General features: G+C 47.2%; 8 protein-coding genes across 8 annotated transcripts; 3 read left to right on the forward strand and 5 right to left on the reverse strand.

The window, feature by feature from the left end:
- Positions 1-396: 396 nt before the first annotated feature.
- Positions 397-2,173, forward strand: F5891DRAFT_1282781 (major facilitator superfamily domain-containing protein; the record flags this gene model as incomplete). Its single annotated transcript, XM_041370555.1, has 7 exons — positions 397-555; positions 612-677; positions 736-896; positions 945-1,079; positions 1,129-1,288; positions 1,342-1,864; positions 1,917-2,173. The coding sequence occupies 7 exons, from the start codon at positions 397-399 to the stop codon at positions 2,171-2,173; spliced, it is 1,461 nt and encodes a 486-aa protein (XP_041217550.1).
- Positions 2,174-2,663: 490 nt separating this feature from the next.
- F5891DRAFT_137410 (armadillo-type protein) lies at positions 2,664-7,494 on the reverse strand. The gene is made up of 23 exons (XM_041370623.1): positions 7,349-7,494; positions 7,157-7,296; positions 6,995-7,084; positions 6,878-6,942; positions 6,500-6,826; positions 6,100-6,450; positions 5,864-6,052; positions 5,667-5,812; positions 5,486-5,609; positions 5,273-5,432; positions 5,169-5,225; positions 5,004-5,115; positions 4,902-4,943; positions 4,724-4,842; positions 4,523-4,669; positions 4,371-4,467; positions 4,187-4,318; positions 3,930-4,123; positions 3,512-3,872; positions 3,364-3,456; positions 3,262-3,311; positions 3,061-3,211; positions 2,664-3,000 (listed from the first exon to the last, which is right to left on the reverse strand). Exons 3-23 carry the CDS (start codon positions 7,082-7,084, stop codon positions 2,885-2,887), a joined length of 3,123 nt encoding a protein of 1,040 aa, XP_041217551.1. The 5' UTR covers positions 7,157-7,296; positions 7,349-7,494; the 3' UTR covers positions 2,664-2,884.
- A 1,628-nt stretch (positions 7,495-9,122) lies between these two features.
- Positions 9,123-11,058, reverse strand: F5891DRAFT_1214512 (major facilitator superfamily domain-containing protein; the record flags this gene model as incomplete). Its single annotated transcript, XM_041369278.1, has 7 exons — positions 9,123-9,540; positions 9,593-10,115; positions 10,169-10,328; positions 10,378-10,512; positions 10,561-10,721; positions 10,780-10,845; positions 10,900-11,058. 7 exons carry the CDS (start codon positions 11,056-11,058, stop codon positions 9,284-9,286), a joined length of 1,461 nt encoding a protein of 486 aa, XP_041217552.1. The 3' UTR covers positions 9,123-9,283.
- Positions 11,059-12,118: 1,060 nt separating this feature from the next.
- F5891DRAFT_987281 (uncharacterized protein) lies at positions 12,119-12,749 on the forward strand (the record flags this gene model as incomplete). The annotated part of the gene is made up of 3 exons (XM_041377887.1): positions 12,119-12,131; positions 12,319-12,348; positions 12,397-12,749. 3 exons carry the CDS (start codon positions 12,119-12,121, stop codon positions 12,747-12,749), a joined length of 396 nt encoding a protein of 131 aa, XP_041217553.1.
- A 584-nt stretch (positions 12,750-13,333) lies between these two features.
- Positions 13,334-14,335, reverse strand: F5891DRAFT_1198463 (uncharacterized protein; the record flags this gene model as incomplete). The annotated part of the gene is made up of 1 exon (XM_041368636.1): positions 13,334-14,335. One exon carries the CDS (start codon positions 14,333-14,335, stop codon positions 13,334-13,336), a length of 1,002 nt encoding a protein of 333 aa, XP_041217554.1.
- A 3,164-nt stretch (positions 14,336-17,499) lies between these two features.
- Positions 17,500-18,541, reverse strand: F5891DRAFT_1198465 (uncharacterized protein; the record flags this gene model as incomplete). Its single annotated transcript, XM_041368637.1, has 5 exons — positions 17,500-17,751; positions 17,930-17,974; positions 18,233-18,279; positions 18,344-18,442; positions 18,499-18,541. The coding sequence occupies 5 exons, from the start codon at positions 18,539-18,541 to the stop codon at positions 17,500-17,502; spliced, it is 486 nt and encodes a 161-aa protein (XP_041217555.1).
- Positions 18,542-19,033: 492 nt separating this feature from the next.
- Positions 19,034-19,342, forward strand: F5891DRAFT_907604 (uncharacterized protein; the record flags this gene model as incomplete). The annotated part of the gene is made up of 1 exon (XM_041373573.1): positions 19,034-19,342. A coding segment is annotated over one exon (309 nt), but the record flags the coding sequence as incomplete, so codon positions are not given.
- A 5,440-nt stretch (positions 19,343-24,782) lies between these two features.
- On the reverse strand, positions 24,783-25,034 carry F5891DRAFT_915245 (uncharacterized protein; the record flags this gene model as incomplete). Its single annotated transcript, XM_041373694.1, has 1 exon — positions 24,783-25,034. A coding segment is annotated over one exon (252 nt), but the record flags the coding sequence as incomplete, so codon positions are not given.
- Between the last annotated feature and the right edge of the window lie 547 nt (positions 25,035-25,581).

A 25,581-nucleotide genomic window follows, 5' to 3' on the forward strand; every position in this document is an offset into this window, starting at 1 on the left:
TGCTTAATGTGCCTCATGTTGTAGTAGTAGTATGTCCGTAGCATGTCTTCACTTGAAGTCGTTCAACGTCGTTGATTTGGGCATTTTGTTACTATGTCTCTTCTACCTCGCGTGGGCGCTGACCTTCAACTAGCCTATAAGGCCAGTCAGTCAATGATAAGCCCGAGATCCTCTAGGCGGGCCAGTGGCGGCTATACCCGGGTGCTACATAATAGGAAGTGCCGTGCGACTAATTCTATGTCAACTGATCAGCAAAAGCAGGTTCTTGTGGACTGCCATTAGGCCTTATCGGAGTCATTAGCTAGCCAACAAGCCGGTCAGCAACCGCCTCATTGGAATGACTTCACGTAGTATAATGAGTTGCATTTTTCATCCGAGTCGTTACCTCGCACCACCATGATTGCGCAGCAGAATGACCAGGAGACACCTCTTCTACAACGACCGGAGCAGCCAATGGTCAAGACACCTCTTCCATGGGATCAAATTTGGATCGTACTGCTCTTGGAGATGCCAGAATTTATTTCTTCTCTGACCCTTGCCCCGTTTATTCCTCAAGTGAGTATATTGTGTTTGCTTGGACTTATATCTGACCACAACTGGACTTTGTCAAGCTCATTAGAGACATTGGAGTCACTCACGGAGACGAATCCCAGGTTGGACACTATGCCGGCATCCTTGTAAGCATGTCTTCATCGTTTTTGCCCTTTCGTTCGTCCATGATACTATTCTCTCCAGGAATCATCATACTATGCAGCTCATACCCTGACCATCTTTCATTGGAGTCAACTGTCCGACCACATCGGGCGGAAGCCTGTAATACTGACAGCTCTATTAGCAATTGTTATTTCGATGTTTTCGTTCGGGCTGTCGAAGACCTTCTTCGGTCTGGTGGTCAGGTCAGTAAATAGTAGCTGTGACCATCAATTCCTGACATTATCGACCAGTCGTATTGTCTGCGGAGCATTTGATGCGAGCGATAGTATGGCCAAGAGCAACCTGATGGACATCACTGACGCAACCAATATGCCCAAGGCATACAGTTATGTCCCAATCCCGTGGAGGATCGCAACCACAATTGGGTATGTATACCGTACATTATCTCTCGCACTTGAGGTTGACGGTATTTAGAGCACTCGTTGGGGGATCGCTTTCCCGACCAGCAGACAGATTCCCTGACATTTTTGGGCGATCAGAACTCCTGAAAACCTACCCATATCTTCTGCCGTGCTCTATTTCGGCATTTCTGATATTGACAATTTGGCTAGTCACGTATATCCGTCTTAAAGAGGTGAGCGCGATGCTGAAAACCCATCTCTGGATCACACTAAGTGTGGTTACAAGAGCGTTTCTACCAAGACACCGCTTTGGGAGCTCATTAAACGAGGATTCTTCGGACAGTCATACTCGAGGCCTCGCCAGCTATTGAGCAATGTTATAGTTGATCCTGGCGAAGTCAAATCAAAGCCGCTTCCGCTGCGTGCTTTACTAACCTGGAAAGTGTTGAGCGTAACAGCGTGTTATGCCACCACAGGCCTGTTTGAAATAGGGTTCAATTCGGTCTTACCTGTTTTCTATGCGACACCGATTGAACTTGGTGGTCTTTCCCTTGACCCTCCTCGCATCGGCACTTTACTTGCGGCATCAAGTGTCATAAATGGAATATTTCAGCTACTTTTCTACACTCGTTTAAATGATTGCTTCGGTGCCAGAGCTATCCACATCACCGGCGTCAGCTCCGGCATACCCATGGTCATTTTATTCCCAGTGATCAATGCTTTGGCTCGAGCCTATGGAATAGGCATGGCTGTATGGCTGTGTGTTGTCGTCCAGCTTATGCTGATGACTAACCTGATGATGTGCTTCCGTATGTTAATCCAGCACTTCCTGCGTTCTGTTGAACTGAGAAGAACCCATAGCCTGCATAACATTATTCGTCAGAGCAGCTGCTCCCAATCGCGCCTCGCTCGGAGCAACCAACGGAATTGCCCAGGTGGCTGTTGCAGTAGCAAGAATCATCGGCCCAGCGTCTGCAGCTTCGGTCTTCTCTTATTCATTGCAGGAAGGGCATGATGCGTGGTCGATATACTACTTCTTTATCGCAATTGCATTTCTCGCTGTATGTACTGCTTTATTGCTTCCCCGTGATCCTAGTGTATGGGAAGATTCCCAATAGCGATTGACCGTGTGTTATGATCTAGTGTAGGAGGTAGAACTGGCAAGACTTCAGGCTATGTAGATTAGTATTATGTGTACAACATTCCCTACTCCCATGATAAGCTTTTAGGGAGGGTTCTGCCTGCAGAAAATTTCGTGCGGTTCCATCTGGCTGTCGTACAAGTATAGTAGCCCCTTTTATTCCGCCATGATCTTGAAAAATGATCGCTCGATTATTTGAGAGCAAGCCGACTGCAGAAACAAAAGGCGTTCTCAAACGTAAAAATCCAATCCGTCACCGGGCTTAGTACGAGGATGGATAACGGGACGACCGTGTGCTAGTAAACGTTTGATAGCCTTAGATAGCATGCCTTCAGAACAGCATCGACCGACATAGCACCAAACTACGCATCTGTCGAGAAAACGCCGCAAGATAACGCAAACGTTACCGCTTTTCGTGCGACGAACACGATTGCCGAACAGAGAGGCAGCGCAGAGAGCTAGAAGGGTGGGCCATCAAACCTCCGATTTCATTATAATTCAAGGTGTGATTTTTATCAAGGAAAGCGGACCATGAAGATATGAAGGAAAAAAGGAACTCGGTCCCCTTGACGTCGATAACCTATTGTATACCACAACAAGCGAACAGTCAATCGTCTTATAATATCCAAAGCGCGAGACGTCAAAACGCATCGAACAAGCGGAAACGATACAACAACTAGAAAAGACCTTAACTATGATCACCCTGATTCGCCACCGTCACCACCTCCATAAGCACAGTCTGCCGTTCAACCGTGAGCATCGTCGTCGCTGCCTGGTATAGAGCACTGTTTTGATTCTGGAATGCTATGAAAACGGTCATTGTCAGTAGGGAACAGTATAAGATTGTAAGAACGAACGACGCACTCTGTAATGCTTCCTTGAAGGTGACATATGGGTTGATGTTGTCGAGCGGACTGAAAAACCCTAGTTCTTCCTCGATCTCTGATTCTTCTGATATATCTGACTCATCGTCTCCTGTTTCTGCTTTCTCAGATTTTTCTCTTAGGCGAGCACCCTATGATATTTGTGTGAGCGGTAGGTTGCGAATATGGAATTGTGACGAACCTCTTTCGCTAGGATCTCGAGATACGCGGAATCTTCGTCCCAAACATCCTCTAAACAGAAGTGTCAAGAGTCTGAATATGCAACAAAGCAATATACGCTTACCATCTTCTTCTCCCTCAAGATTGAGATATTTAGTTTCGTCCTCATCTTCATCATCGTCCCCTTCAACCAGCTGATCTTCCAACACCTTGCGCTCTACAAAACCACACCATCAGTCAGGTTACCAGTCATACAACAATCTGCAACCCACTCGCAACAGCCTGAGGCAGCCCCTTGAAAATATTCAAAGCGCCACCCACAATCCCAGGCCATCCATCCCTCAATCCTTCTGGAATCGCGCCAGCCTCCATCTCCAACAACTTACACAGCGCCAAAATGCTCAATTTCTTGTCGTGCACGCGTGGGAGCTTATTGTCGCTGTTGATTGCTGCGAACCAGCGCTCGAAAAACGTGCGTGAGAATCCTGGCTTGTAGGCCTCCATGAAATGAAGCGCCGCAGAGGCGTTGTAGAGGACGGTGTTGACCAGAATCTCGAGATTGGCAAGGCGGAATGAGGCAGTCTCGCCTTCGTCGATGTGGTCTGCGGCGATGGTGACTATGTCTTGGAGTTGCTGCAGAAGCACGATGAGAAGGTGTCTCAGGTGTGGATCACGAACACAAAGACTTACGTCATCCACATGGCCGTGCAAGTTAAGAAGCATCGACTCTGCCAGCTTGCATCCGTTAATCTTGTCGTTATCACCCAGCTGTGGGCTTGTCATAGCCGTGCGGTACATGTCCAACACCTTCGACCTATAGTCAGGGCGTGCCTTCAGCACATCGGTACCATACGACACAAAGTTGTCCAGCGAGGGGAGCATTTCTGCAAATTACCACCTCCATTAGTAACACAACCTAGAGATACGCGGAAAGTAGTGGGCTGTACCATCAAGGAAATCAACAGCATCGCTCTTGAAGAGGTCATAAGTCAACTCGAACACTGGCCACATGTTCGGTGATATTGCGTGAAGACGGAAGGTAAGGGCATCTACGAGGTCATACATATTATCAAATAGATCTACAAACGCTACAATCAGCAATGCCCTTCGTGCAAAAAGGAACAGACGCACCGATCAACTTATTCTCAAGGGTGAAGCGGATGATGGGTATGATCACCTCCTGCACCTGCGACAAAATCTCTGGCGACGAGTCAATGCATGAAACCACCTACGCAGCTTTTATCAGACGCGTTGGACGAACATGATAGCGAGAGTACACGCACGGTTCCAATAGTTTTGGCGACTCCCATGGCGCCATATACTTTATCGTCGTCGCCATCCGACACGAGTGATTCCACATCGATGCCGTCCGGGAGTGTTTCATTCTGCTGTGCCAAACCCTCTCTTGCAAGGCGTAAGTAAGACTCGCACTACATACATGCCGTCAGCATATTATAGTAATCATTATAGGACAAGACGCTCACCAGGCGTGCAGTGAGTTGCGAAGCCACGGGCATAAGCTCGTTTTGGAACCGATCCACCATAGCTTCCATGCTGTGATTCAGGATATCGAGGTCCGTCTCATCGGAGAGCTTGAGAAGATCTGCAACAGCCACCATCGAAATAAATGAGTGCATCGATAGGTTTAGACACGAGATGTACCTTGCACGACCTTGCCTACTTGCGGAGAGACGGCGTCCCTGACTAAAAAACCCAAGTTAGCTCGAACACAGCATAAGAAAAAGAAATTTTTTTGTAACACACCAGAATCGTGGACGACAACCAGCTCAGTGATGGCCAATGCAGCTTGCACGCGTACCGGGAGTTCCTGATCATCCAGGGCCAACGCCACAGCACGGGAGTGGTTGTTCAAGTTCTGTGCAAAATTGACGTTAGCATGAAAACAACACTTATAGTAGATATGTCTACCTCTTCGGTAGCCCAGGCGATACCGGCCTTGGTCACTACGCCAAGCACCTCACATGCCTGAACCGCGTCAGCTCAAGAAAGTTGGCGGAGATAAATAGACATACGACACTCCGCAAGTACGGCTCCTGCGATGTGAACTCGGGCAGCACGTACTGTACCATGAACTGCTCAATGCTTCCCTTGACATCGGGATGGCGGACGATGAAGGGGCCAAGGACTGACATCATCGTCAGGGCGCCAAAGCGCTGAGCCGGCGTGGGATTGCTATATCGTATTCTTGTGAGTTGATGGATGTAGTAGATGCAACAGGGACGCACGAGCGCAATACAGTGTTAATGAACTGGAGCATCGGGAGGAAGGACGTTTTTGTGCGGTTGCTTGCGAGGGAGAGAAGGAACGAGGTGGCGCCACTTACGGGGGACGAGAAGTTCTCGTACTCGTCTTTGGCATGTGAGATACTGACACGGATAACAGGAGAGAGAGATCAGGTAAACTCACCGACACTAGCACGGACATATTCTACGGGATCTGCCTCCCACATGGCTTGTTTGGACGCATTGAAAGTGAGCTGGGGGAATGCAAAGTTAGCCACGAGGTTGTCGACATGGGGCTTCAGGAGTATCCACGTCGACTTTGGCTTGATACTGTGGATAAACGCATCAGCATAATCCGAGGGATTGAAGGTCGATGCGAACCATTCTGTGAAAAACTGGAAGATTTGGTATTGGCATTTCTTGCCCAACCACGCCTGTCCTGAAACGTATAGCTCGACTTGGTGGAGATACACCTTGAAGATTTCGGGAGCAAAGGCAGTCACGAAGTTCTGTGCAAATACGCCATACTCCTTCTGCATCGGTGACGGGAGCTGAGAGGGATTGCCGAAGCTACGATGCTCTTAGAGACGCACAGAACATTCGAAGAAAATACACACCGATGGAACAGTCGACCAAGGATTCCATACGCCCATTTCTTGGCCTTCCACCATTCGCATCTCTCCCGATCTTCCTCGTTAGTTGGAACACCTTCCACGGGAACAATCATCTCCACGACACGAAACAAGAGTCTTCCCCAGGGAACGAGTGATTCTTGGCTCTGCTGGTGTGGAGAAAGGTTGACAATAATTGCAGTTTTGTACGTCTTAAGAATCAGGTGCAGCATGGCTGGAATCTCCTGGGACGCAGGTTGGGACGGGGAGGTATTGAGCATGCCATCAGCGATAGTGACGAGCGTAGGGAAGAGGGTGGTAATAATGCCTGGCAGGACGTCGGCTTTCTGGCGGAATCTACGCGTTTATTAGAGAAATCTGAAGGATAACGCAATGAAATACATACCTGAACGCTCTAACGCATTCGAGGGCGGCTACGACACCCGCTCCTACTTCCCTCACGTCTCCGCTTCCCAAGAGCCTTTTCACGTCATCCAAAAGAGATGGCCAGCGATCGGGGAAGTCATTTGCCACAAGGTCCTTGAGGGTCGCTGCGACCTGGACGGTGATGGAACGGCTTGGGCTAGCAGAAAGAAGGGGAAGAATGTTGGCTTTTAGTGCGGTGCGGTCGGATTGAGCAATTGGGACGTGGTCTGGGCGCGGATTTGGTGGAAGGATGTAGGAGGTACGGACGCGATTCTTGAGGTAAACACTACAAGCTTGGCGAGTGGCTCTGTCATAAAATTATTATAACGAGTGTCATGGAACTTAAGAGTAGACATACAATTCAACGCCGTCAGATGCGATGATCTGCAAAAGGGCAGTAAGCATGCCCTCCTGTGCACCGATCTGCACGGGCGATTAGCGCGATGATTGCAGGTCTAATGAAACAAGACATCACTTTGCGTATTTGGAGTTCGCCAGTCTTCTGTACATTAGGATCAGGATTGTAAGTTGTCGCGAACAAATTCGCGAGTGATTGAAGATCCATCTGTGCATCATCCATGATATTGATCAGATTAGCATTTTTTTCATGTTAAAAGATCAGCAATGAAATACAGACCTCGGGCAGGTATATTATGAAGTATGAAGAAAAAGAGACAAAGGACAAATGGTCGTGAAAGTCGTTTACAAAGGCTACACGCGAGCTTTAGTAGAAAAATTGGGATCAAACACGCGGGCAGCAACGCGTTTAGTGTTGACCTAATTGATCATGATAAGATTACATCATGTTGACATGTACCAGCACGCGCACCGAGCTTTCTCACTTGTACATCAACTGCCAGCCTATTTTCATGCAGCGAACTGCTCTAACAGGCTGGCCTTTGTGGTGATCACACAGCCAGAGCGTTCAGTTTGTAGTATCACGCTGGTGTCTTCGGATTGGCGGATAATTTCAAAGAGCCATTGATCAGCGAAGTATGTACTAGTATATTGACACATTTACGCGCTGCGTCAGTGATGGCGTACGTGTCTGGAATCACTGCAATTAATCACTTCCTAGACTCGTGACAGTAACTGGTGATCCAACGTCGAGAGCTCCTTGGACCGGCGCCAGAGGCATTGCTGTCAGGATTTCTAGACTCAGTTTCCTGAATGATCGATGACTAACTGGGCCAACGAATGATATCCACATATTGTGGGGCTATGTAGTACGGAATTCTTCCCTTGAGTCTTTTTCATTTCATTATGGGTACGAATCTTGTGTCTCCCACCGCGAGTGGCGTAACGTAGCAGTGCTCCCAAATTTGACAAGTCCATCTAGATGTTTAAAAGTGATCTGCGATGGTGCTTCGAGACAAGCCCACGCAGCAGTTCCATGACATTGAAATAGTAACGTAAGAATGGAAATGTGGTGCCGCGTAGATTCGCAGACATTGGTCGTTTTTGGAATGCTTTGACTCCTTAGGAAATGTAATGCGAAGCTTCGGGTCCATATTGAGAGCGATGCAGGGAAGCTCCGATAATTATTGTATGGAACCATGTTTGCAGCCTACGCGTGATGAACGTTTTGACCTCAATTCTCGCTCATCGGAATTCTTCTCCACCTATCTGAAATAAACATCGTCATTAGAGCTAAAGGTGGGATCATCACAATCGCGCTTGTATGATGCCAGTGTCGCAAAGTCCATTCTTTGAAATTATATCTGGCACTGTGCAGAGGTAGTATCTAAGACATGATATTGCTTGACAACGAATAGAATCTTACCTCGACGACTTTACACTAGGTAGCTTGGAATCTTTCGGCGAGATGAAGTTTCCATGGGCACCCAGTGCGAAAAATTGACGTAGGCATGCTGAAAAGCTGTCTTGGCCTTCTCACCCGTCTTCGACCGGAACTCATCGCCAAAAAGGTATTCCAGGAAATTGATGACGAAGACTCTCTGGCAGTGTATCAGTTTCGCATCCTCGCTTCCGTTATAGTGTATATCCGAGATCGTGCCTATGGAGAGATTAATGAGAGCATACACGTCCTTGGCAAGAAGCAGCAAAAGTCTGCTGGGCAGCTCTCACATTGTCCTGTTTCGAACATCCCATCATCAACCTTTGCCTTCAAAACTTCCAAAGCGTCCACCAGGCTTCTGGACGTCCCTTGGAGTAGAATCGCTGAGATGCAAGATAGAAGAGGCTCCGATGGATAGCTGGTGATTCATGAATGCCCACGACCTATCTTCGGTCGCCGAGAAGCATATGCGCAGGTGACTAGCTACTCCTTTTCGAGATAAGAAACAGCATTGGGGAACCGAAGTAAAAGATCTCTGAAACAGCACAGCGAGAGCCTCGTTTATATCTTGAGGATTGAACATTTGGGATTTGCAGCCAGCCACTGGCCAGCGTCATAATCTCAGTGATGGTATGTTTGTCCATGATACTTTCCACCTGGCCTGGTCAACGAAACTGAACATGAGGATAAAAACACGAGGACAAACAGTGGACGACTGAAGCCGGTTAGACTAGAACGGCCTTTGTTTCTGCATTCAGCTTGCTCTCAAATCATCAAGCGATCTCGATAGCGAAGACAGCCACTTCCCTACAGATGGGTTTGTAGAGAACAGCACGAAAGTTTGCTGCAGACAGAACCTCCCTAACTTATCATGGGAGTACGGAATGTTGTACACATACTAGTTTACATAGCCTAAAGTTGTGCCAGTTCTACCTCCTACACTAGATCATAACACGCAGTCAGTCGCTATTGGGAATCTTCCCATACACTAGGATCACGGGGAAGTGATAAAGCAGTACCTACAGCGAGAAATACAACTGCGATCAAGAAGTAGTATATCGACCATGCATCATGCCCTTCCTGCAATGAATAAGAGAAAATCGAAGTTGCAGACGCTGGGCCGATGATTCTTGCTACCGCGACAACCACCATGACGATTCCAGTGGTTGCTCCGCGCGAGGCGCGATTAGGAGCAGCTGCTCTGACAAATAAAGTCATGCAGGCTATGGGTTCTTCTCAGTTCAACAGAACGCAGGAAGTGCTGGATTAACATACGGAAGCACATGATCAAGCTAGTCTTCAGCATAAGCTGGACAGAAACACACAGCCACACCGCCATGCCCATTCCATAGGCTCGAGCCAAAGTATTGGTCACTGGGAATAAAATGACCATGGGTATGCCGGAGCTGACGCCGGTGATGTGGATAGCTCTTGCACCGAAGCAATCATTTAAACGAGTGTAGAAAAGTAGCAGAAATATTCCATGTATGACACTTGATGCTGCAAGTAAAGTGCCGATGCGAGAAGGATCAAGGGAAAGACCACCAAGTTCAATCGGTGTCGCATAGAAAACAGGTAAGAGCGAATTGAACCCCATTTGAAACAGGCCTGTAGTGGCATAACTCGCTGTTACGCTCAACACTTTCCAGGTTAGTAAAGCACGCAGCGGAAGCGGTTTTGATTTGACTTCGCCAGGATCAACTATAACATTGCTCGATGGCTGGCGAGGTTTTGAGTATGACTGTCCGAAGAATCCTCGTTTAATGAGCTCCCAAAGCAGTGTCTTGGTAGAAACGCTCTTGTAACCACACTTAGTGTGATCCAGAGATGGGTTTTCAGCATCGCGCTCACCTCTTTAAGACGGATATACGTGACTAGCCACATTGTCAATATCAGAAATGCCGAAATAGAGCACGGCAGAAGATATGGGTAGGTTTTCAGGAGTTCTGATCGCCCAAAAATGTCAGGGAATCTGTCTGCTGGTTGGGAGAGCGATCCCCCAACGAGTGCTCTAAATGCCGTCAACCTCAAGTGCGAGAGATAATGTACTGTATACCTACCCAACTGTGCCTGCGATCATCCACGGAATTGGTATATAACTGTATGCCTTGGGCATATCGGTTGCGTCAGTGATGTCCATCAGGTTGCTCTTGGCCATACTATCGCTCGCATCAAATGCTCCGCAGACAATACGACTGGTCGAGAATGTCAGGAATTGATGATCACAGCTACTATTTACTGACCTGACCACCAGACCGAAGAAGGTCTTCGATAGCCCAAACGACAACATTGATATGGAGATTGCTAATAGAGCTATCAGTATTACAGGCTTCCGCCCGATGCGGTCGGACAGTTGACTCCAATGGAAAACAGTCAGAGTATGAGCTGCATAGTACGATGATTCCTGGAGAGAATAATATCATGAACGAAGGAAAGGGCAAAACCGATGAAGGCATGCTTACAAGGATGCCGGCATAGTGTCCAACCTGGGATTCGTCTCCGCGAGTGACTCCGATGTCTCTGATGAGCTTGACAAAGTCCAGTTGTGATCAGATAAGTCCAAGCAAACAGGATATTCTCACTTGAGGAATAAACGGGTTGAGGGTCCGAGTAGAAAGAATTTCTGGCATCTCCAAGAGCAGTATAACCCAAATTTGATCCCATGGAAGAGGTGTCTTGGCCATTGGCTGCTCTGGTCGTTGCAGAAGAGGTGTCTCCTCGTCATTCTGCTGCGCAATCATGGTGGTGTGAGGGAATGACTTGGATAAAAGATGCGGGTTCGTTATACTACGTGAAGTCATTCCAATGAGGCGGTTGCTGACCGGCTGGTTGGCTAGCTAATCGATAAGGCCTACAACGGCGGTCGACAAGAACCTGATCAGTTGACATGGAATCAGTAATCGTACGGCACCTCCTATTATGTAGCACCCGAGTCTAGCCGTCACTGTAGCTTTATCATTGACTCATCAGAGGCACCCAGTACTGCATGCCAGTGCGCCGCATTACATAAATATGTCTGTGACTTGTGCGTGTACCTGGCGCCACAGGTCCGATAGCTGATTCGTTCTATGGTCTGCCTAGCTGGTGGTGCACTGTACTGTGTACACAAGTGAAAAAACAAGCTGACGCAACAGTGGTTCGGATGAGAAGTCGTTCCACAATGTCGGCGGTCGCTGCTAACTCGTCGATAAGGAGTACGGCAGTCTACAAAACAAGCTCAATGTCCGGGATTCTCTACGTAAAATCAAGCATCTCTGATTACGCACAAATATTGCCCCGTATACTTGATCACGTTGTACGGGTAATTGGCATGTAGCACCCAGGTATGGCCGCCCGTGGCTAGGGGGTAGGTACTCGCACTTGTTGAGACTCCTGCTGGCGCACTCACCATATAAAAGCAGCCAGCCGCCGTCGAAACATCTCAGATTCGTAAACCGAATACTGAGATGTGAGTGTTCTAATGTGACGTTTGAGTACGAGTACTAACGTACAACGTCATCACCAAAATTGTCCAACGTATATATAACTTTATATACACATGTAAACACTGTAACATACTGTAACGCACCCTTGGGAGCACTATGCTCTCGTTCCCACAGTCTGTAAGACCCGGTTTCTATGTTATGGGAAAGTGGTCTCTGAGACCACCCTCTCCAAAGAGTCTCCCTCCCTATTCCTCCATAGGTTTAAGAAGATCTCTTGGACCCTCGCTGTGAAGACCTCCATGATGCTCCATCCTAGTGGAGGGTTGTCGTACATTATGATTGAGGCTCCTGTGTGACGTTCACGAGGCCGTACATTATGATTGAGGCTCGTGTGTGACGTTCGCGAGGTTTGTTATCGTCAATCGAGGAATTCGTCGAGGGTCTCTGATTAGGGTTCGGGAGAAAACTCCCTGCTTATTAGCCGCATGCTAATTAGCATGTTAATAACTAGCTATTAACACGCTAATAACTCGTTGCAAAAATCACGAGGCTAATAATGCTAATAACTCCCTACAGCTGACTGTGCCTCGGATATCGAGCAATCAGGTCAGGAATAGTATTCTGAGTCGACTGGCTAGCTTCTACCACTGACAGATGATCGACTAGTTACCATAGATGACACCGAGCTGTTTGGATCCGAAGCAAAAGAGGGTAAATGGCATCATGATGCGAAGAACAGCTTGCTATCAGCCGAAAGTATTGAAGGAGGTGAAGAAATTGAAGACGACGAGTCCAGTACGTGGTTGGATCATGTGCAAACGAGTTCTGCGGCAGCCATGGTGACAAATGCCGACTTCGACGTTGAATCTGAGGTAGATCTGAGTGCGGATGGTTTGCTGGCAGTGTTGGCAGAATCGCGACCTAATGTGGACAGCACAGGGAAGGGCAAGGCAGAGGCTGAGGATATCAATGGAAGCGATGACGAGTGTCCGGAGGTATGGGAATGAGTGTTTTTTGCGTTGGCTAATTAGCTAGGATTATTAGCGAGTTTTTCGCCTGCTAAAAATCAACATCACGTGATTGGCTAAAAAGCAGCTAATAATCCGCTAGTTAATAACTCCCCCAGACCTACCTGGCTAAAAAGCTTGCTAATAATTGCCGAAATACTTTTATCCCGAACCCTATCTCTGATGTTCCTTATGTTATTTAATCCTCGGTGCCTATGTCATTTTTGGATCCATATGTTCAAGTTATGTTTGTCTTGCACTTATGCTATTTCATACTTTTCTTATGTTTAAATCAATATGTTACAATGCAATGTTCAGTTTAACAGAAACATATTGGATCCGGGCAGGCTTCTTAGTGATCTCGCTCTGAAGGACACAACAGCAAGCTAAGGAGGAGCTGCTATACTGATATTGACAAAAACGAGTTACAAAGTATAGTAGATATCATTGTAAGGGTATAACACACAGGTGCAAGACACCAACGAAAGACAACGACAAGGTAAATAGACGACGAATGTAGGCATGAGCGACACATGATGCGAACAAGATAGATCAACTAAAAGGCTTGAGCAGCAAGGAGGGGATTAAGTAGTGGGGAGAGGCCGTGGATTGGGCAAATCCCGACTGAATGCTCGTGGAATAGCATTGCGACCATAGTCCAAATGAGCAGCTTCACCCCATCTCGAATCTTGGAATCTTCTGCCATATCCATCCTCATGGTAATTCCCTCCACCAAATGGACAACTATGATAAGGAGGTAGTGATTGCCCACGCTCATCAAGGTCATCGTGTCGGGACCTGTATCCACTTTCACAACCATAGCCTGAGTCAACCCCAGGACTGTATCGACTTGGGTAGGCATGTTCATGCTCATCAGGACTATAGTTACCATGAAAATCGGGCACAGGTGAGCTGTCACGAGTATCACCGGATGCATAAAGATCTTGAGGTGGACCATAGTGGGAATTACGAGAATTGTGGTGGTAGAATGCATCGTGGGGGTGAAGAGTGTCACGGTCAAGGCCATGCGCAGGTTCTTGGGAGTACCCTCGGGTGTGAGGATAACGAGGATCACGAAGGTCATTGTGAGGGTCATGTATGACCTCACGATAGTTGTATGCAGGGTCGCGACCATCTCGAGGATCATGAAGAGGGCCACGCGGAGGGTCATGAAGAGGGCCACGACCATCCCTAGGGTCACGAGGAGGGTCATGAAGAGGGCCATGCGGAGGGTCACGACCATCCTGAGGGTCATGAAGAGGGCCATGCAGAGGGTCACGACCATCCCGAGGGTCACACGGAGGGTCATGAAGAGGGCCATGCGGAGGGTCACGACCATCCTGAGGGTCATGGAGAGCGTTGTCACGAGGGGCATCATGGGTAAGGTCAGCACGAGGGGTATCATGTGGATGCTCGTCCTGAGTCTTACTAGGAGTGTGGGAACAAGGGGTATCATGTGGATGCTCGTCCTGAGTCTTACTAGGAGTGCGGGGATGAGGGGTGCTGGAGTCACAAAGAGGCTGCTGGTCAGGAATAGTGGGAGCCACCAGATTCAATGGGGCGGTTTGGGGTAGTTCTTCCTCCATATCTCCTACTACTTCATCCTTTGTCAGCTGTGTAGAATTTTGCTCCAAAAATCAGATTGGACGTTGGCTGCATCAGTGGGTTCGGGGATGGTGCCTGTTGTAGTGGCAGAATCGGCCTTCGTGCCCTCATTGACGTCAGACTCGGAGTCCGATTCCCTGTACACCATACGAAGGCCACGATTCATAACCACCTGTGAGTCCTTGGTCACTGGGCGTGGTTTAACATGTTCTAGAGCATGTAAATTCAATCATATGGAATTAATGAAATTAAAAGATGAAACATACTCTTTTTGGACTCGTCAGAAGGTCCATCTCGAAGACACATTGCTTTACCGACTTTACCTATTGAACTTTAAGCAAATAGTAAGATGGATGTACATAGTACTCACTATGTTCCGGTGATGGCAGACCATCGCTCGATGATCCCACTGTTAATGGGGATAGTGGACCGCCTTTCGTAGTAGGGAAAGTGTTTGAGGTCGACAAGGGAGGTGTAGGCGCCTTGGATTGCACATTATTCTTACCCCGCCCACCTTTCTTCACCACTTTTGGAGCATTAGTGTTTTCGGTAGGCGGGGCAACCTTCTTTAATGCATGCGATGTATTCGCGGACTTGACTTTCCTCTTCTTTCCTGCTTCCTCGTACTCAGTGTTGGGTTCTTCTATGGAATTCTCTTTGGCGGACGTAAGTTCGATCACCTGACTCTGAGTTGCAGGTGGCTTGGGAATGACTTTGAAAGGACGCGATGGTGGTCGAATGACTTTGAAAGGCTGTGAGGGTGGAGGTACGACTTCGAGATGCATATTGGGGTTAGGCTTTTGGACAATCAGTTGAGGTAGAGGCTTGGGCATGGAAGTTCCGACTCTTTCGTCATCATCCATACCCTCCGATGGTGGTGTAAGGGATTTGGGTGCTTTAATACCCTTCTTGACCTTCATAGTTGCTGTGCTGGGCTTGAGGCGTGGAAGACCATTGTTATCAGTATGGCCATCAAGGAACAACCGTCGCACACCATGATGTGGCCAATCAGGTGGAGGCACTTCGCCCTCAATTACGGGCTTCTGAGAAGCGATCACAGCCGCTATATATCATGTAAGTATAACATCGTTACCATAATATGATACGTACGTCAATCCTTGCTGGGAAATTGAATGATGTGCATAGTGCCTCCCTTCAAAGAATCAACAAGCGCCACGATCTCTTTCTGCATCAGTGCCCCAATGCCTTTGTTTAACCCAAGTTTACTGTGAGCTTCACTGGGCAATAGGCATTTGTGTGCAGGATATGCATGGATGCTAAGATTGGCTTCCAGGAGCCCGGCTGGCATGAGTTTCCAAGGGAAAATCTTTCCGCTGTTTATCTTGCAGCCAAAGTTGGCTGGTGCAACGCACAGCATGTCAGTCTAAAGGAAGATGAGTGAGGATGGTCGCACATACCAGCTTGCCTGGTGATTTCCTGCTTTACGAATTTCAAGTTATCATCCTGTCATTCCTCCACAACATCAGAAGCCTGGTCTATGTCGTTGGTGAGGGTTGGTGTCAGTTTTTCATGGATATCATCCTCAGCGTCTGAAAACGCTTCATCGACTGCAGATAGCGATGTAGTGTTACTGTAACAGGTTGGAGCCACGTAAGCATTATGTAGCATGAGCACAAATGTACTTACTACACATGGGCTTTTAGATGACCAATTATCGCATCATCGCTAGCACGGCATCGCATGTCCCAGAACTGCAAGTTACTGAATAAATGTTGAAAATTGAAATAAAAATGAACTTACCCCAACAGCACCAGGTGTATTGTATGAATGACCGAGGGAACCGTCTTCATTAACCACTTTACCACATAGTACAATAGCTGCTTCAAACCCGAACCTAGCAGAGCCGGACTCAAGCTACAATAACGAATGTCAGATAATGTTAACACTTTCGCAGAGATTACATACAATGCTTGTCACATTTTGGTAGTGTTTTTGGAATGCCTGTCCGCGCTGGGCTATCGTTTGGGGAGACGAGCCCAGGAGAGATACTTCCTTGTGCTTTGAGAGGATGTCTTGATAGGTGTCAGGAAAGGTATTCTTGAATTTCTCATAGCATTGCGTTCGCAAGGTTGTGCCTGTGAAGGGTATAAGCATGCGGTAGTATTGTGCTGTAGTTTTATATGAACTTACTGGGCGTGCCACCGCCTTCTATTACCTCTTTTCTAATGCGGCTGAGCTCCTCTTGCGTGTGGTCCTTGAAGTAATTGGCATACAGATTCCAGTAATTGGTGCCATTCACAGTGCGTCCTCGAGACTTCAGGTATAAGTTGATTAGTTGATTCATGGGGAGGGTGGTGGATGCTGTGTTGTCAAGAAAGTAATGCTCAATGCCTGCAAACCCAGTATCGAGTGCTGCGTTCATTTCTGCTGACCTGCGGCCGGTTACCGCATGATCCTCTTGGTGTGTAATTGGCTTGTTCTCTTCAGGGAACTGAACACGGTAGGTGGCAGCCGGAGAATAGTACCCTAGGTCCAACTTTGGACTGAGATCTCTCATTGAGGTAGGGGGTGCATTATCGGTTGATGCAGAGGCAGTAGAGGTATTACAGCCACCATCTTTGAGTGGCATTGGTGGGATGATATTCATGGCTGGAATAGGCTGAGCATGATCTGGAGGTGGTACAGGACGCAGGGTGAATGTTGAGTTCTGCATAAATCCAGAAGAAGGTTGGCCTACTGGATCTAGCGAACATCCATGAGACATGACAGACTGACCAGATGAACTGGCAGGAAAATGAAAAGGCGTGTGTGAAGGCGGAGGTTCAAGGCAGGTTGTGTTCTGCGCAGTGATAGTTCGAGAGCCTTGCACGTTAGTCACAGACGGTGCAGACCACAGTGACTTGTCGCCCGCTTCGACCATGCCTAAAGCTTGATTTCCAAGTAATCCAGCCGTAAAAGAATCAGGCTGCATCATGCTGAAATCATTGGATGGGTTTTGCTCCATCCAAGGAGGCTGCTGGCCCATAGAGCTGTAAAACAAATCCTGCAGTTGTGCAGGACCTGGTGGTGGAGGAAAAGGTGAGGTGTGCCGGCTGTTAACCATATTGAGTGTAAGCGACGATGCATCACTTGTTGAAGTTGAAGCACCACCCTGCGCCACGTGGTGGAATGGACCTACAGGAAGCTAAGGCTCGGCAGAGGGATTTTGATAGGCCTGGCATCGAGCAGAGGCATCTTTGACAATACCAGTGTCCTGCATTGTGGCCTTGAGTTTTGTCCTCAGCCGTGAGGGAGTCAATTCAGCAGGCGGTAATTCATATTGATGACCTCTGCCAAACTGTTCCTCAATATAGTCGAAGGATGCAGGAGACGAGCCCATGTAGCCTGGATTAGGAGATGACCATTGGTCAACAGCAGAATGATTTTCTGGTATACTCTGCATCATATCTGTAGTGAATATGTCAATAATAGAACAAGTTTGGTACATGGGCATGCATACTTATATGCAACAGGCAATGACGAAAATATATTGAAATGAATCGTTTGAAAGCTGATATTGCACATCGTGAGCATAGGTAGCATACCAAGTAGCAACACGGGAGGGTGTTGCTTACCTGATCAGGGGTATATTCGACGAGGGTATCATCGAGGTGGTCTGTCTGTTGGGGGGATCACATGAAATACAAAGTAAAACTGAGGGGAACAATGAAGGCAAAAAAAAAGTACCCCAAGGGCTCATATTTATGAGGCAAGCCCGCAGCATTGTTTTGCAAAAGGCCCACTAATCGGTTCATTAACACTAAAAAGAGATAGATGAGCGTTAATACAGAGGCTAGACCCAACATACAAGGTCGATTTTACAAAGGTTCAGGAATCACAGCTGACGAGGGTGTGGAGGGTCAGAGAGATAGGCTCACGATGTTGTAGCTCTTGCGAGGCTCCAGAGAGGGTTCCGTACAAATGACTAATGGCATTAGTGAGGACGCAATCAGATTGAAGATAAATCTAGTACTGAGTCCGAAACGCACTGATGGAAGATAGGTTGTCATGTCTGAGTATGTCCACTGATGGAAGGCAGATCATGTCTGAGTTATGCCCACTCAGTGTGCTGTCAACAGACAATGAAACTGGGTTAGTACAATGTGAGTGAAAAGTGTGGTGGTGACGAAACTGACCAACAAACAGCTGTTATCGCACTGATAACGAGACCCCATCTCGTTTGCCATAGATACTCACAATGATGTCTATTTCAATGTCAGAACAGGTGTGTACTTCATCAAACATGAAGGGAACTTTGAAATACCGTAGTGAATCGATGAAAATAATAATTAAATTGAGTTGAGCCTCGAGCCGACTTGGCAGGCCTTCTGATTGAAGGCCATGCATGAGTCTTATCAGTGATGGTCACAATCCTCCTCTACCACGCATCTATACCTCAGAATCATGGATTTCACTAAACTAGACCATACCCTTGAACACATCACAGCACAGAATGGCTTGCCAGCAGAGACAGTGTTGGAAAGGTGGCTGGAAAGGTGGCAAGTTAGTGACCCCGACAGATGGAGAAGCCTCAATAGCATACTGTGTATCATTGGTGGGCTATCAGCATTGCTTAGTGAGTTTGATGGCTGAGATCTCTTAGAATGTTTGCCAAGAATGATGCAGGGAAGCTCGAAGGACGAGGGGGGACGTTTCCGTGGAAGCTGCTACCGATAGAGCTAGCCCATCGTGGCTACATCCTCCAGAACTATCCCGAAGATGTCTTGATGCCTGGTGAAAAATGCGCCACTCTCACAAAGAGCAAGGGGATACATGATCTCTCACTTCATGAGCGCCAAGTCTTTGCGGATGCCCTCAAAAATGACTTACTTACCGTCAAAACCATCACCAAACAAGGTGCCCTTGCACATCTCATGGCCTCCCGCAGCCTTGTCATCATTGAGGAAGTGCCTGCGCCTCATTCAGCCTACACCCGTGGGTGGCGCTGGTATGCTAATGGTCGGTTTGATCGACAAGGTCTTCCTCGCCTCAAACTCAACCACACCTCTCTTGAAACATCCCCTGTGCAATCTCCTGCACCATCTCTTGCAAAATGTCCTGCTCCTGGGCCACTGTCCTGTAGACAAGGTCCTGCATCATCACCTGCACGGCGTCCTGATCCTGGGCCGGTGTCTGGTATATGAGCTCCTGTGGCAGCTAACACCATGCATTGTTGGCAGAGACTGAAGGTATTCATTGAGGTACTGCTTCCCCCACCCTCCTGGAGGTTGACAGTAGGTAGATCCAACACCAAAGAGCTTATTCCACAAATCTCCTCCATCGGACAAGGTTCACAATGTCTTGATGAGGCCACCCATGTCGAAGATGAAGATGAAGATGAGATGGAGGTGGAGTTGGAGGTGGATGAACTTATTCCATCCCAGTGAAGTATGTTGGGGGTCAGAGAAGGAGAGCTCTGAGTTAGGTAGTGTTAACTTTTGAGACATACTTGTGTCTTTCCCATGTGCTCCGAGTCTGTGCACACTGTATATGCTATACTGCATTGTTAGGATCTGCAGCAAAACACAGGAAAAGACTGAAATGAACTATGGCGAGGCTTCGAAGAGGCTCAGTTTGATAGTGCTCAAGCCTCTGTGAGGGATGGAGAGGTATACTTGTGAAACAGTATGCCTCGGCTTCAATGTCAAGAGGGTTACAACGAGGCTCTTACGAGGGCTGCGAGGGTTCAGACAACAGTCGTAAGCCAATGAGATTCAAGATATGAATAGTACTGAGCTTCAAAGACATATGCATTGACATTGACCACTTATCACGTTGTCTGAACTGGCCTCATCGACGCTATCAACACGCCCCATCATGCTCATACCAAAATCTTAACAAGAACTTTATTGTGCATGGCTATATTACATTTCAACAAGTAACTAGGTGGCACAATGGTGAGATATTCACATCAACTTTACTTGACTTTGACTACTATTTGTCCAATTAACCCAACCATGGGCCACCGAGCCAAGTACTTCACATTAGAGGAAAGAATGGCAGCTGCTCGTCAACATACAGAATCATATTTCCAGTTAAAACAGTAAGGATAATTCAGTGATCTGTTATTGCAACATTGATATGTTTTTCAGAGGCAAAATGGTTCGACAAGCTCAGAATGCTCGTGCCTACGCTAAACATCACGGTTGACGTGGACCTCCTACAACATCAAAGAACCTGCATAATCCTCTACTGTCTTCTATCTCGCACTTTGCTAATCTTCCTCTTCCCAATTCCTATCTCTTTCACCAATCACTGAATGGTTCCGACTTGATTGATGATTCAGATCTCTCCCAGTGGGACAAAGCCCCACCTTACAATTCCGTTCCTCCACCCGACTCGCCAGAAGAACAGCATTTCACACAGAATCTCTTTGATGTGAAACACGGACATAATTTGCGTATGGAAAGGGAATCTTGCGCCCATCATGCAGCTATGTACGATGCGGGAGAAATATCTAAAGTTCTGAAAGAGCTTCAAGATGCACAGAGGAAGTTGCTTGAAGGCTGGGATGATCTGAAAGCTTGTGTCGCTAACCAACTGCAGGTATGTTCAAGGCACAAACTCATGGCTGAGTGCTACCGCCAGGGGGTAGTGCGGAGGATCTTAAGTTATCAGGAGGAAGTTGATTTACTAGTCACTGAGCAGAATCCATACTGTCGTAGTCTATAAAACTTATCATTGTACTACTCTACTTTGAATCATATCTATAAACTGGCAACACAAGAACCATAGTCCGTAGATAGTGTCACAGATTGTCTATGTCCTGCTCCTGTACTCCTGTAATATGTTTACTATGCACAACAGCAAAAATCATCGCTAAAACGCATACACCACAGTCAAAATCATTGTTCTGAAGGCATTGGACCTAAAATAATACAAAGTGGTCGGAAACATCGTGAAAATGGAGTGTGAAACTCACGTTCAATGGTCGAGCAACCCACCCTTCAAGGTCAACATTAACACGATATTCGTGTTGGCGTGCAATAGCAAGGAACCGAGCAATTAGTCTCATTATATCCTTTCAGATCCAGATCTGATCAGTTAAACGAAGACGTAGAATGAAATTGAACCCACTTTAATGTCATTCTTCCAAGGCACCCTATCACCCAGACTATCAAAAAGATAAAGATGTTTGTTGGACAGCCGGATGACACAAAGCACCCAGTGTCCAATGCCCGACGGACGATGAATAGGAAGCACCCAGGTAACCTTTTCCCAATAATGAATCCACAATGTATTACGCCAGATGACATTATCTGGCACATTGTAATGAATGCGGGGAAGATTGTGGGTTGAGAGGATGGCACATGGTGCACCTGAGGTCCTGAGCTGAGAGTGCCAGAGAAGTATAGCGCAACTGTTGATGCATACATCATTCAGGTGTGCTGTAGGAGAACTAAGGAAACTGATGTCCCTATGGTCAAATATCTGATGAGGGATTCCATCATGCGAGTTAGGTTGTACTTTGGCGATGACTTTGCCAGGCCCGGGTATGAGAATGCCAGGCTCACGCGTTGGAACGTTGAAGTCATCCACCAGAAGATTCTAGTATGATACATCAGTGTCATATTCCTGACAGAAAATGTCAACTACCTCAGGAAGATCCCAACAAATAATGGTGTTAGCTTCACACCCGTAATCTGTTGAGTTGTTGTTGTTATCCAACTCCAGCATGCCCATCTGACCATCTAGGACATCAGCAAGCACTGCATGTTCGGAATCAATGGGCAGGGAATGGTCAGGATCAGCGACGGGAAATTCATCCCCACCTTCAGGATCCGGCACTGCAAGTGTGCCAGCATCAATGGAAAGAAGTGTTGTGCTGCGCGAGGCTCCCGAGAGGGTAGTAGCAACATCCAGTGCTTTGTTGACTTGACTGGCAAAGGATGCCGGAAAAGCTAAAGAATTGGACCATCGAGATTGAAGTCGGATGAAATGAGCATGCTGTTGCTGTAATAGAACAGCAAACAGTTCATCTAAAGTTAGATTATACATCAGCAGAAGGTTGTTACAAGAATCAAATTAACTCACTTTCTGGTAACCAAAGAGCGAGTTCAAGCGTGGCCAGTTCATCACCAAAGAAACGACAAAGATTATCAGCCTCAATGCTAAGGTGGATCTGTTCTTCTTCACACCGATCCCGCTTTAAAAGTGCTCATATACTGTCCCTGATGTGAGAGTCATCCAACCATTGGGGAACTTCTCCTACTGATGGTGTAATCCATACATCTTCCATTAATTTGGGGTCATTGCGTAATTCCGCGAGTTTCGTCGGAAGAGGGGCAGGCAGGGGAATCCCCCAACTCGGGTCATACAGGGAATCTAACTGTTCACAGTAGGTGTTAAATTTTCGGATGGCGGTCATGAGCGCGGGTTGGCGCTTCGCTATAGCTTTGCATGTATGTTGAAGCTTAGTGCCTATAGGTAATTAGCAAAGGATACCATCATATTTAATAATAAGGTTCACACTTACCTAAGGCTTGTTGGGCACCTCCAATGGCATGGTCAAGTTTGTCCCATTCGAAGAAGCTCGCAATGGCACATTTATGAACATTCATCTTGAGGTCCCATGCCATCAGAAGAGTACGAACAAAATCGAGATTGACCCCTTGAAGTTCAGGAAACCTGTCATGAACATTAAGAGATGAGTAGAGAGCCTCAACTTTGTCCATTAGCCGACCATGCCCCCTCTCCAGGCTCTGCAGAGCTTCTAATGTATTGTCAGAGGCTGATTCTTTCTCTAGCATTGCTCTGGTAGTCTGTAGTGCTCTATCTGATGCATCAAGATCTGCTTGGAGGGCTAATACAGTGTCCAGCTCTTTCTTGAGGCGAACTGGGGCATCTTAGAGGACCGCTCATCAATACTGATGAGCTATGATACATTTAACTTATGAGCGCGTATAGATAACTGTGAATGCCGTTGGTGGGACCACTGAGACCGCAATTCATCGACAGGGATTTTGCATCAGTCTAGCATATCTTGTGCTGCCGACCCTTGTTCTTTGATGCCACGTCTAAGGCGACATTTGATCCAATCCCCAAGATCAGCTTGCATTTCGGACCCTATGGCTGCAGCTTGCCAATCAATAAGCCAGAGGTGACATTGACACCAGATGAGGTTTATGTGAATATAGCCAAAATGAAATTGATGTGAGACGTACAGAAGGAGTCCTCTCAATACCGATCAGGCGAACAAAGCATGACCAAAGACGCTCAGTCCCTTCCCCATCAGACAGACCAAGCCCAATGCACATTCGTGGGTTATAGACGAGCTGACATGCCCACTCATGACCGTAAGCATGCATTGCAGTTGTCGCAAAACAAAGTCGTGTGGTGATGCTTTCGGGAAGAATATCATACTGGAGAGGTGTGAGCGAGTAATCCGAACATCAGTGACAGCATACCTTTGTGAGTCATCGTGCCAGAACACATCCAACGTCATACAAAGCAACAACTGTTGCCTGGTGCGGGAGTAAGGAAAATAAGTGCTGGAGGAGGGCTACCAAATACTTCTGTTGTTCTCCTGGAGAATCAATGTTAGCAAAAAACAATGGGATGTCATGGCGACAAATTAATGCCATAATTCCTGTGTCATCGAAGTTATCCATCGCGGCTTTCTGCTTCTTGCCATCAGCGGCATCGTAAGCAGTTTCACATTGGTCTACGGCCTCATCAGGGATGAGGCAAGCATATGTCCTTGGAGGCTGCTTATGTAGGACATCTATCTGGCGGCCGATACCATCGACGAAGGTCTTCTGGAGGAAGTATGTAGGGTTGTAGAAGGGTGGACAATCACCAGCTGCATGCTGATGACGGTGATGGAAATTCCCATCCATTGCAACATGAATATTGCCTCCTTTGTCTGTGGGTCTACCATAGATTCTGCCCCTGAAACAAGCAGGGCATCTATGAACTAGAAGGGGTGCGCATTGACCTGGATGTAATGTATGCAAATGAGTGTCGGGGACATCAGAGGATGCTTGCATGGTCATAATGCAGTCCCAGCTTTGTTGGAGAAGGGTCTCGAGTTGTTGGTCAACTTGGACTTGCAGTATGTCGAACCATTGGACAGCATAGCCAAGGCCTCTGCGAAACGGGTCCTGGATAAGTCCGTCCTTCCAAAGTGTGTCAGTAATAATTTAAATATGTAGTTGAAATTTACCTGTGCGTCCGTCATCTGGAATCCACGTCAAGAATAATGAGTCTTTAATGCTGATGCGAGAGCATTAATAGCATCGCACGAGCGCTCAAAACAACGTGTGGTAGAATGAAAGTAAGTCGACAGACACAGCCATCTGAGGCTGTGAAGGAGCGGTTGGAAATAGACCATGGTGAACCAGTACTTGCGGGAGACTGGAGCACATGCAACTTAGTACATCTATAGATTCAAATCCTACGCAAATGTTAATACACGCTTCTTTGTTGCATAACGATAAGTTTATGGTCGAAAAATAAACACATCAATGTGGCTTGTTTTGGTGAACATGATGGTGTCCTGCATACAGATATGGCTGGGTGGATGATTTCTAGTGTTTTTCCATGTGTTTGCGTGGAATAGCGAAGTAAAGGATTGATGAGGGTTGGAACAAGTGTAATCCAGGAATAATACAATGAATTAGTTGATTTATCTGGCATGATCCATCGTTTGACTGGCGTGTCAATTGTCGGGGTGTCGAGACTTGGATGTTCGAAAATTCCCACATCTTCAGAGTGAAGTGGGAGGGCATCATCAACACCCGTGTGTTGGGCGGTATCATTTTGATCTGCAGTGTGAGCAGGGTCAGCAGACAATGCCTGCGGGCCTGATTCTTCACATCGCGGCTTCATAAGTTGCTGCATCTCAGCTAAAAGTCGGCGACACTTCGCCTCCGCACCCGGTATCTTGACCAATGTTTGTGTTTTGCATTTGTCTCGAGCTTTCCTCGGGCTCACAAAGTGCTGGCCTAAGCCTGAAGACCCGAGCTGAGCTTGACGGGTGGGATGAAGTCTCGAGGTTGACATTGTGGAGATAAGAAGAGAAGGACGTACCATCACCAAGAAGGTATCAACAAGGCTCCAATGCTAGGTTTGTGGCAAGCATGCGAGGGCAGTACTGGAGGTATAGGACATGTTTCTAGAGGTTGGCGAGAGGTGTCGTGAGAGGGTTTCTGGATATTTTAGAGGTGCGAGAGGTATCATGAGAGGGTTTTGAGTGTTCTAGAGGCATGAGAGGTATTGCGACAAA

Source organism: Suillus fuscotomentosus, assembly GCF_016647785.1.
Source record: "Suillus fuscotomentosus strain FC203 chromosome Unknown F5891scaffold_153, whole genome shotgun sequence".
NCBI lineage: Eukaryota > Fungi > Basidiomycota > Agaricomycetes > Boletales > Suillaceae > Suillus > Suillus fuscotomentosus.